General features: G+C 47.1%; 1 protein-coding gene across 3 annotated transcripts in view; it reads left to right on the plus strand.

The window, feature by feature from the left end:
- The window catches only part of phkb (phosphorylase kinase, beta), an 84,587-nt gene that overhangs the window by 57,603 nt on the left and 14,484 nt on the right, over positions 1-12,500 (plus strand). For all 3 annotated transcript variants that reach the window (XM_062549753.1, XM_062549754.1, XM_062549755.1), the window contains 2 exons: positions 8,199-8,254; positions 10,061-10,154. In XM_062549753.1, coding sequence (XP_062405737.1) covers positions 8,199-8,254; positions 10,061-10,154 — 150 coding nt within the window. The remainder of the gene's footprint in view (positions 1-8,198; positions 8,255-10,060; positions 10,155-12,500) is intronic.

Below are 12,500 nucleotides of genomic sequence, written 5' to 3' on the forward strand. Positions count from 1 at the left end.
AAACATTTTGTTGATGGTGGTTTTTAATTTGATTGCTTAATGCTTTTAGGCGGGTGGATTAGTACACGTTGAAGCTCAGACACGGTGTGGGGAGGTGTAAGATGCATTAAAACAACCAAACTGAAATCTGCCAAAGATGACTGTGTGTGTGTGTGACGTGACCAAAGCATATTTAGTGATATTTTGATGGGCGTGTATGCATCTGTATCAGTATCGACATCAGTGTGTGTGCGTGTGTGTGTGTGTGTTTGCGTACCTGTGTATATGCGTGTGTGCTGTGCGTGTGTGTGTGTGTGCGTGTGTGTGCATGCATTTCTTTCTAAAGATATATAATTCAGCTGCAACAGGGTGTGTGCTTGGCTGTGTGTGTGTGTGTGTGTGTGTGTGTGTGTGTGTGTGTGTGTGTCTGTGTGTGTTGGTATGCTTGTTTTCCAGCTCATCACACACTCATTGCCAAGCCCCTCTCATCCGTAGAAGTACATCCATTAGCACCCCCGCCCTGTTGACCGGGCCGGTGCTGCTGCCCAGTGCTGCCTGTAGTGCAGTGCAGTGTTGCCAGCCAGAGACCAGACCCACGGCTGACCCTCAGGCCTCCGTCTCCGAGAGAAATGGCAGGAGTCTGTCTCTGTGTTTGGACACCTTGTACAAACATTACAAAAGGCCGTTTGGCTAGAGGTGTGTGTGCTGATGGCAGGAGTCTCTCACTGTGTTTGGACACCTTGTACAGACGTTACGGAAGGCCGTTTGGCCAAAGCAGAGGTGTGTGTGCTGAGACAGTGAGTGTAATTATTTGCCACTCAGAACACACAGCTCAGCACCACTGTACCACCATGCAGCACCACTGTATTGAGATCATGCCGCACGTCAAAACTACAAGGCCGCCGATTGCTGACTGCTGTTCTGGGGCCAGTGGTTGCACCACAGTTGGTTTTGGTGATGAATAGGCAAGGTCTGTCTTACATTAGATGATCTTTTTTTTTTATGTGTCTGCTTCTGTTGTGCTATTGCCCAGATGTGGCCTCCGTGATTTGGAGGCTCACTGAGGCTTACATGTAAGTCAGCAGCAGCAAGACCATTTCCTGTTCAATTGTAGGCCTTTAAGATGAGGGATTCTTGGGTTACCATAATTTCCTGCCTATTAACTGAGGTTTATACAGTACATTGATTTTGCAAAATGTCTTCAGCTGTGAGGTTAATAACACCGGGGCAGGCTATACACGGGAAAGCATCTTTTTTTCCTACTTTTGGATTAAAGCACAGTCATTTGGCTTTTGGGCACCTTGTGGCCACTCAACCCACAACTGAGTGGTTAAATACATGTCATGGATATCCTTGATGGCAGTAAGCACTTGCGATGGGGTTTTTATTTTTGACAGAATATACTGTAGTAGTATTTAACAAACAAAGTAGCAGTCAATACACGTGTTAAACTTAAAAGCTGTTTTCCACCGTTATGCTGATTATACACCATGCATCTATTGAGCGGAAATGAATGCAATACAGATGTGTATACAATCCGTATTAAATATAGAGTTGACTGACCCCCTCCCCAAAATATGCTTTGGCGGTTAGGACAAATCAGCAGCGAGTGCTCGTTGAGGCCATCTGGTAGCAACCGTGGCTTGTTGTCCTGGCTGTCAGTGCAGTGGCCTTTGTGGAGCCTGATGGCAGGTTGGCTGGCGTGGCACAGGGGCCTGTGCTCTACAGGCGGGCAGGAGAGGCGGGCAGGAGAGGCGGGCAGGAGAGGCCGGCCGTGTGGTGCTAGTGCCAGTGTTACGCAAGCAGGCAGCCATTAGGGAGGCTCTGTGCTAACGGCAGGGGACTGCTCCCTGTCTCTGTCAGTGCACGCCCTGATGGAGCCTGTCCCCATTTACACACACACACACAAGCACACACACGCAACACCCGCACACACTAACAAACAGAGTCACTGACATGCCATCACATACACACAAGGGCATGCAATCTTGCAATCTCACACACACACACAAACACACACACACACACACACACACACACACACACACACACAGAGACACACACACACACACACACACACACACACACACACACACACACACACACACACACACATACACACACAGATCATATGGCTCAGGCACCCCCATAGCCATAGACACACACACACACACACACACACACACACACACTCGCTCCACTGAGTTCAATCCCCCGTTTAATGTGAAATTAAAGCCTGTTTCATTAGTCAGTGGAGCAGAAGCATGGCATGACGGTGATCAGTTTGGCAAGAAAAGAAGAGCTTGCCCTGTTGTTGCCAAGCCTTTTAACAAACACACACACACACACACACACACCAACAGACACACTGACAAACATAAACACACACAGTTTCCAACAGAACAAACAATTGAACAATCAGGAAGTAACATCAATAATTCACCCCTCTCTCACACACACACACACACACACACACACACACACACAACCAAACATGTCCTTTTCCCCCATGAGCATATAGTGTTAACCTGTATAGCCCAGGTTTGATTGTTGCAGAATTGGCTTTGACGTGGTTATAAAGGGTGTGTGTGTGTGTGTGTGTGTGTGTTTGTGTGTGTGTGTGTGTGTGTGTGTGTTTGTTCGTGTGGGTGTGTGTGTTTGTGTATGTATGTGTGTGTATGTGTGTGTGTGTGCGATTCTCCGAGCTTTGTCCTGCAGAGCAGTGCTCAGCCCCAGGTATAATCAGGTGGGCATATCTCGGCCCTGTCTGCTGAGCGGAACCTGCCCTCAGTGGGAATTATATCACTCTCTCCACCTCTGGCACCCCAGCACCAGCACTACACCTCACCTTAATATCCATCGATTCTTTCTCTCTCTCCCTCCCTCCCTCTCTCTGTCTCTCTCCCTCTCTTTCTTTCCCTCTCTTTCTCCCTCTCTCTCTATCTCTCTCTCTCCCTCTCTGTCTCTCTTTCTCCCTCTCTCTTTCTCCCTCTCTCTTTCTTTCTCTCTCTCTCTCTCTGTTACAATCTGTTTTCCCTTCTGTCTTGCCTTGTCTTGGGGATTGTTGTTGGATAAATCTAATACATCTGCAGCCTGCCCAGAGAGGTTGAAGCCTATCAAATTCATACAGGGGCTACTTTCTTGGTATATAAACACACACACATACTTACAAACTATCTCTCTCTCTCTCTCTCTCTCTCTCTCTCTCTCTTTCTCTCTCTCTCTTTCACACACACACACACACACACACACATACATAAGCACGCATACACCACACACACATACATGTACAAAAATTGAATTCACGTCTGTACGGAGATTGCTCTCCTGCTCACACTGTTGCTCAGGGAGCCAGAATCAGGTTTAGGAAGTCAGCACTTTTTTTTCATGTTACCTGGGGATGGAGAAAAATTGAAGAGGAGAAACTTGTTTTTCATCTCTCTCTCTCTCTCTCTCTCTCTCTCTCTCTCTCTCTCTCTCTCTCTCTCTTCCTCTATCCCTCTTCCCCCCACCACTGCCACCTCTCGCTCTTCTGTGCTGTTTGATTTGGCTTACGGGGCGCTTTATCAAATAAAAGCCAGAGCTGCTGAAAGATAAAACTTTTGAGCCCCGAAAAGAAGAAAAGGTTTTTTTTTTTCCCCTTTTGCAAATGCGAGAGGAGACTGGGGCTGGCGGCGAGCTGGCAGCAGAGCTTAACATTTAGAGGAATCTCGCCGGATTGTGTTTCGGCGACAGCCACTTTCTAAAGCCCGGACGCTTTAAAGAACATTAGACGTATTTTAAAGCAGTACCCCCCCCCCCCCCCCCCCCCCCCACCACCTCACACACACACACACACACACACACACACACACACACACATCTGATAGGATTCCCTCACATAGCGAAGGCCTTCACAGTGACAGCCTGTGATGAACCTCCATCAGTGAGACCTAAGAAAGGGAGATGGAGATGGGAGGAGGGGAGGGGAGGGGAAAGGAGGGGAGGGGGGGAGGGAGGGAGGGAGAGACAAAATGTAAGGGAGAGAGAGAAAGAAAGGAAGGGTTGGAAGACATGGACACAGTATGACAGTGCCTGTCACAGCAGCCTCACTGCATTTTGGAAGGACTTTCATTCTTTTTATGGGTGTTGATAGAAAGCTAGATGGCCCTCACACACTCTACCATACACACACACATACACATACAGACAGACATACTCACACATACACATCCATACAGAGAGAGCGTCTTTACAGAGCCAGCTATCACATATTTCATGACATATTTAGCAGATGTGTTTACAACAGATCCACACTGCATCTCCAGATGTGTGTTATATATACATCATTGTGTGAGAGAGATGGAGAGAGAGAAAGATGGACAGAGAGAGGCCAGCTAACATATGAAAGAGGGGGAGATTTCCCCATCCACTTGGATTCCTGGGGACTGGACACATCGTCGGGAGGTCTTTCTGACAGTAAATGCCACATAAAGAGGTCTTCTCAGAATGATGCAGGGTATTCTCAGAACCATTCTGATCATTTGTCCCTTTGTCTGACACATGTTGGACACATATTGTATGCTGGTGCTGTGATAGTGTGTGTCTTTGTGTGTGAGTGTGTGCATACTTCTCATCACTACAACCAAGACAATTTTTTTTGTTTATTTATTTTTTACTTTATTTCTCTGCACTCCACTCTCTCCTAAAACAGCTTTTCTGCCGTAGCTGTTCAACACAAGTTAAATAGACTCGTGCAATTTCACAACACAAATTGCTTTACAGAGAGCAGGAGCACTGAGAAATCGCACACACATATTAAAGAATGGACCTGCTCTTGTATCCCAGAGTGTGTGTACTCCACTGTCACCCAAGTTCTCTTCTTGTTCTTTCTTCAGCAGTGGAATGGGTGGAGGAGAGGAGAGAGCATTTATCCTAATCTGTCAGGCCTGCGATGACAGGCGTAGCTGCTCTGTTGTGAGTTTTGGGGTGTGTGTGTGTGTGTGTGTGTGTGTGAGAGAGTGTGTGTGTGAGTGTGAGTGTGTGTGTGTGAGAGAGAGAGAGAGAGAGAGAGAGAGAGAGAGATTTAAATTTAAATTGTATTGAATGCTTTGGCAATATTGTACAATTTTACATTCATGCCAATAAAGCTTGAATTGAAAATTGAATTGAGAGAGAGAGGAAGTAAATATTCAACATTGTTTTGAATGCTGGGCCCTGGGTGTGCACACCAGAGTGCTATTAGAGAGGAGAGGTACAGCCATTAGACATTAGAGCAGAGACAGACCATAAGGACCGGACCCTGCCAGAGCTCAGAACATGACACTCACCACTGCCCGCACCAGCTCCTCAACACTCATCCTATGTCTGTGTGTCTGGGGCTGTAATATTTCTTGATCTCCCAGAGCGCCTTGATTCTCTATTGTGTGTGTGTGTGTGTGTGTGTGTGTGTGTGTGTGTGTGTGTGTGTGTGTGTGTGTGTGTGTGTGTGTGTGTGTGTGTGTGTGTGTGTGTGTGTGTGTGTGTGTGTGTGTGTGTGTGTGTGTGTGTGTGTGTGTGTGTGTGTATTAGTACGGTATGTGCGTGCCTGCGTGCGTGTATCTGTGTAGTGTATATTAGTATTTGTGGGTGTGTGCGTGCGTGCGCGTGTGTGTGTGTGTATGCGTTTGTGTGTAGTGTATATTAGTATCTGTGTGTGTGTGTGTGTGTGTGTGTGTTTACATGTTTGTGTATGGTATCAGGACAGCTCTGTGCCTACTGTCCTTGTGCTGAGTCTGTTGACACATGCTCGTAAATCCACATAGATGACTGGCCATCAGCTTGTATGTGTGTGTGGCCTCGATCTGTATGTACACACATGCATGTGGACATACTGTATGGAACATATGGAGTCAGATTAAGCCGCAGCTGAGTGGGAAGGACGCATCTGTGTCCATTAATGCATTCTGCTTGTGTGTGTGTGTGTGTGTGTGTGTGTGTGTGTGTGATTGTGTATGTGTTCTTTCTCTCTCTCTGTGTGTGTGTGTGTGTGTGCGCGCTTGTGCGCGCGCGCGCGTGTGTGTGTGTGTGTGTGCGCGCATGTGTGTGTGTGTATGATTGTGTATGTGTTCTTTCTTTCTCTCTGTGTGTGTGTGTGTGTGTGTGTGTGTGTGTGTGTGTGTGTGTGTGTGTGTGTGTGTGTGTGTGTGTGTGTGTGTGTGTGTGTGTGTGTGTGTGTGCGTGCGTGCGTGCGTGCGTGCGTGCGTGCGTGCGTGCGTGCGTGCGTGCGTGCGTGTACGTGTGTGCGTGCGTGCATGTACGTGTGTGTGTTCTTTCTCTCTCTGTGTGTGTGTGTGTGTGTACGTGTTTGTGTGTGCTTGTGTGTGTGTTATTTCTGTGTGTGTGTGTGCTTTCCATATGTGTGTGTCTGCTAGTGTTGTGTTTAAACAGGACTACCTCTGCTGAGTTGTTCACCAGCCCGGCAGTCACCTTATTACAGTGCACAACCTCTACTATTATGTGTGTGTGTGTGTGTGTGTGTGTGTGTGTGTGTGTGTGTATATGTGTGTGTGCCTCGTCTGACCCACAAGCACTTAGAGCGTTCCTACTCTGCCCCACCTCAGCTTCACACTCCCTCTACGCCCAGACATTTTCTTCCTGCCTGCCTGTGTGTTTTTCTCTCCACCTCTCCCCTCGTCGTCAGAAACCTCCTGCCTCCCTTTCTCTCTCCCTTCTTCTCTCTACCTTCCGCCACGCCGAGACAAAATGGTGGGGAAGAGGAGCAGATTAGCGGGAAATGATCCGATTTCGGAGCCCATCCGGTACCTTGTTGTTGTTTTCCTCCTCACGCTGTTTAATTGTGTGTCGGGTCGTTTCTATTCCTGCTCCTGTCTCTTTTCCGCTGATCTGTTTTTCTGGAGACGCGCGTTAATTAGACTGATTTCTCAGCAGGTTTTGGAGGATTCAGTCTCCGATTAGTCAGGAGCACAGACAGGCTCTCTCAGATTTCCTTGTGCTGTTTCTCACCTCTTTACTGCCATTCTGTCAATGCTGCTGTTTTTTAAAAAAAATATATATATATCAAATAAGTTTATGCCATAACCTGCAATATATATTTATCTTACATGACATATTATGTCATATTATTTCAATGGATATGAATATGCAATGAATAGTGCCTGCACTGAGATGCATATTTCTGTAGTTTTCTGTGAGTTGTTGTGGTGGTTGTTGCTGAGTTGTTGTTATTGGCCAGCCCTGTTGTTCTGCATTTAGTTCCCCAGTTAACAGTGTCATAGTGTATGTGTGCTCCCCACACAACAGTCATATTTCACAGGCAAACACCATTGTGCTGTCTGCCTAATCTCTCTATCTATCTCTCTTTCTCTCTCTCTCTCTCTCTCTCTCTCTCTCTCTCTCTTCTCTACACCCCTCTTGTACTCTCATGTGTGATTATCTCCTTTCCTCCTATATTTCCTCTTCTCTTAGTTATTTTTTCTCCTGTGCCTCATTTCTTTCACTGTCTGTTCTTTGTTCTTTCTCATCCTTTCCCTTCTGTCCACTTCTCCCTTTTCTGTTCTCCCACCTCTCCCTTCTCTTTTCTCAATCTCTCCACCTCTTCTTCTCCTCCCCTCAACTCTCCTCTCCTGTTCCTCCCCCCCTCCTCTCCCTCTCTCTCCCTTTCTGTTCACCTCTTTCCCATCTGTCTCCTGCTCCTCTTCTCCTCTCCTTCTCTTTTCATGCCCATTCTCTCTTTTTCTCTCCCCTCCTCTCTCACTCCCCTTTTTCTGTTCTCCTCTCTCCATCACTCCCTCTATTTTCTCTATCCTCTTCTCCTCTCCTTCTCTCTTCATGCCCCTTCACTCCCTTTCTCTCCCTTCTCCCCTCCTCTCTCAATTTCTCTCACTCCCCCTTTTTCTCTTCTCTCTCCATCTCTCCCTCTCTTTTCTTCATCCTCTGCTCCTCTGCTCCTCTGCTTGCTCAACGCTCCTGATTAATTATGGCTTGAAACCTCCTGTGAGGGAATATTGCCTGTGTGCCCCTCCTCTCCTCCTCACCTTCTCTCCTTCATCACACCATCACTCTTGCCATCTCTTTCTCTCTCTACCCCTCCGTTCTCACTCTCACTCTCACTCTATCTCTCATGGTTTCTTGGCCTGTATGTGTTAATGGGCATTAGTGAGGATAATTACTCCCTTGCCCTGAGAAGTCATTTAGCCAGTTAATAAATGTGTGCGCATATGTGTGTGTGTCTTTTGCAGGGCCCTATTGAGAACGATGTGGTCATACATGTTTCCCTGATTGCTGAAAGTCAAAGGTATGTATTTGTTATTCCATTGTGTGCGTGTGTGTGTGGGTGTGTGTGTGTGTGTGAGAGAGAGAGAGAGAGAGAGAGAGAGAGAGAGAGAGAGAGAGTGTAAGGCACATTGCCCTTGAATGACATTGACCCCTCTGTCCTCCTAGATGCCTGGCCCTGTTCTGTGCTCTGTGTTGTCCTGTATATTGTGGATGTCAGATAGATTGAGCTCCCATGGCCTCAAATAGATTTTTTATCTCTGTAATAGGAGGTCATGTCATATCTATACTCAACCCACGATCACACTTGGTCTAATGGTGTGTGTGTGTGTGTGTGTGTGTGTGTGTGTGTGTGTGTGTGTGTGAGAGAGAGAGAGAGAGAGTGATAGAGATACACATCCTCTCCCCCTCCTATGGCTTTTCATTCCGACTCCACCCCTTAACCCTCATCCTCCCATACATGTTCTGTTATTATTCATGAGCTCAAGACAAGGAGAAAGGTCAAGAGGTCATGTGCACCCCCCCCCCCCCCCCCCCCCACACACACACACACACACACACACACCCAGTTCACCTTCCACCCACTAGCCCCAACACCCCGTCCTCCTGCCCCTCCTCACTTCTAAACAGGCCCCCGGATCAGCCAGCTCTTGGTCCTGCTGGTGCTCTGCATAATAAAGGCCTCCTGTCCTTGGCTGAGCTTCCTCCGCGTCTCTCTCTCACGTGTCTCTTGTTGTCACGCCGCTGTGATCTGGCTCTAGAGCGGAGCGAGAGCCGCACCAAGGTCTCGTGTTCGTATTCAGGGAATTACTTAGGAGGAGTTCACTGTGGTCTGTGTTAGCTGTGGATGGAAAGTGATGCACACTGCCCAATAGACTCCAGCAAAACTCCAACAACCACCGACAGTGTTGGTGTTGGGTCAGTGTGTGCGCCATCCATCCTTCCGTGTTTGTTTGGTGTTTGTTGGATGGAGTTGTTAGAGTTTGCCATTTACTGTACAGTTTGATGTTTTCAGTTACTACGAGGGCACAGTTTCCAAGCACTTTAAAATACCCATCTAGATAAGTAAATCCACTTTGTCATAGCCTCCTCGTTTCTTTTAGGCATGCCTCTGTAGTTGACTATGTTTATTGATCTCTACTATGTTGTATCTGCATTATTCTGCCCTTCTAAGAGAGGCTAATCTTTTTTAGGTCTTTTTATTCTGGTCTTGTCCCTAATCTTCTGTGAGAGACTTTGCCTTTGTCACAGTTAGCATGAGGTGACAAGGTTCCTGCTCTGTGTAAATGTTAGAAGTTTTATGACAAATGGCATTATTACTCACCACCACAGTAAGATGACATTGAAATTAAAGTTGTAAAATTGAATAACCCAGCTGGCTTTTCAGTCCAGGGGAATGTAAAAGAAAAGAGATAAGACATTGATTTGACATTGATTGAACTGGCCCTTTAAAAATAATCTTTCAAATTCAAACATAGGACAACATGAAACAGTGCTTTGGTTAGCTTCAAGGCCCTTTGGAGGTGGTTTACAGTAGCTTTTGCTCTTTCCACTGAACACTGGACATCACTGAACAAACCTCACTAATTACTAATTAACGTCAGAATGGGGATCAGTATCCTGTTACGCAACCCTTAAAGAAAGTGCATGCTGCAACATGCTATACCCCCATGGCCTTTTTTTAAATGGTTATTTGTTACCATCTAGAGAACCCTAGGGTTCTATATAGAATATAGAGAACCCCAAGAACCCTTATTTTTAAGAGTGTACCTTACCTTATCTCGGTTTGTCAAGTGTGCAAACGTTTCCTAAATGTGTGTGTTTGCAGACTCCAGGTATTCCTGAACACCTACGGCATCCAGACACAGACCCCCCAACAGGTGGAGCCCATCCAGATCTGGCCCCAAAGAGAGCTGGTCAAGGTATAACACACCCCTGCAGTCTGACACACACACGAATACACACACACACACACATGCACACCTATACAGAAAGCATGCACACACCTATGCACAAAGCGCACACACACACCTATGCACAAAGCATACACTTGCACATGAACTCACACACACACACACACATAAACCACACACAGGTGCACACACTCTGCTTAACAATCTCTGAGCCCACTCAAAAGACATGCATGGCATTCATAGCTATTACCTAACAATGCACACACACACACACACACACACACACACACACACATACGCACACACACACACACTCGCTACACTCACACACAGTACAAACTCCAAACACTCTGTTTGTGCCACCCGTCCATCCATCAGGCAGATTAACTGGCCAGGCCATGGCTATTGACCACAAATACAGGCAAGCCACTGAGACTGACCACTGATCGATTGAAATGTCTGCACAGCTCATTGACAAGTGTGTCAGTCTTAGCCCGTCACACTCTCGCTTGGAAACTGTCGGTCAATCAAACCATCACCAAGATGTATGTGTGTTGTTGGGGGAGAGGCCCAGTGACGGCCGTGGCATTTAGGAAAGGCTCTCCTGATTATTTCATTATTCCTCTGGTTTTGGCCCTGAAGTAGTCCTCACAGTGCTCACGCCTCTCAGCTCTCTCAGCTGTGTGTGAAGTGCCCGACCCGTAGGTACAGTAAGTGCAGTGCAGACTGATTGTCTGTTCCGGTCTCTTTTCTTATGAGGAGTGTTTTGTGCCTGTGTGTGCCCATCTTTATTCTTTATTTATTTATTGAGAGGGTTTTTTTTTTTTTATGTAGGGTTGTATTTGCTTTTTGCTTTTCACATGAAAAAATGAAGTGTGTGTGTGTGTGTGTGTGTGTGTGTGTGTGTGTGTGTGTGTGCGCGCGCAGGAGGGTAAATGTGTTATCCTCCACCCCAACCATGGACAGTGGTGGCCTGTTTCCTCAGGCTCTTCTTTGGCGGCTGCAACAGCTGTCAAATGACAGGATTGCAGCACTTTCTTTCACCAGTGTGCCATCTCTCCAGCCACAGGGACACACACACTCACACACACACACACACACGCACACACACACACACACACACACACACACACACACAGACACACACACACACACACACACACACACACACACTCATTCAGACATACACACACCATCATAGACTGTATCAAATTATTACCCAGAAACCCCCTGAAGGCCCAGCAGCTCCTATCATTATCAAACACTTCTGGGCGTGATCGTACTCACAAGAGCGCCCCCTAGAGCAAAGGGGGGGAAGAGACCAAAGGGCTGTGTTATGACGCTGAATATGCCCCCCTTTGAAGGCATTTTATCTTAGACAGAATCAAAGGCATTGTCTGTTTATCAGAGTGCCGGTTTTATTGAACTTTTTTTATTTATTGTGTGTGTGTGTGTGTGTCCTCACATTTTGGTGTCCATGTCCATGATATGAGTGAGTGAATCAATTTCTTGCGTGTTTCTGAACTTATACAATTTGTGTTTATTATAGTATGGGTATGTGTTTATTAATGTGACATGCTGTGTATCGCTGTATATGCTGTGTATGGTGCTATGGTTTCAGTCTTCGAGTCTATGTATGAACTTGTGCTGTGTGTGTGTGTGTGTGTGTGTTTTGGCATGTGCACACATATGCCCCTCCTCTCCTTTTCATTGAGATTCCATGCGCAGTGAGCCAGAGGTGCAGAGGTCTTCTGCATAGCCCCCCCCCCACACACACACACACACACACACACACACACACACACACACACACCACCTTGTTCTCCCGACCCCAGAGCAGGCCTCTGTCTTGCGTTATGCAAACGTGTTGGGTATGGCTGCTGCCTCCTACTGCTCTTGTCTCTCTCCGCCTGCTCTCTACCCTCCAGCACGTGGCATCTGAAGCACGTTATTCCACACGGCTTCTGACTTCCAGAGCAGTCGGTGTGTGTCCACGGAAACGCGGAAAAAACCTCGCCACGCAACGGCTGATGACTAACCTGACAAGAGCGCGGATAACAAGAGCGCCACAGTGCCATCTAGTGACCAGGTGGTAGCAGTGGCCCTTAGTAGTGGTGGCAGCTTAAGGGAAGATTGTGGTTACACACGTGTGGCTGAGCAGCCCCCATCGAGACACACACACACACACACACACACACACACACTTACAAAGATACTCACACACACATTTTGTCATGCCACCCCAAACTCTCTCACACACACACTTACATACAAGCAAGAAGACACATACACGTGTTTCCAGCAGAGAAACACTGAGGTGGAGATGGTATCGATTGGTCACAGTCGATTCTGGTT

The sequence above is a fragment of the Sardina pilchardus genome, chromosome 11 (assembly GCF_963854185.1).
Source record: "Sardina pilchardus chromosome 11, fSarPil1.1, whole genome shotgun sequence".
Classification (NCBI taxonomy): Eukaryota; Metazoa; Chordata; class Actinopteri; order Clupeiformes; family Clupeidae; genus Sardina; species Sardina pilchardus.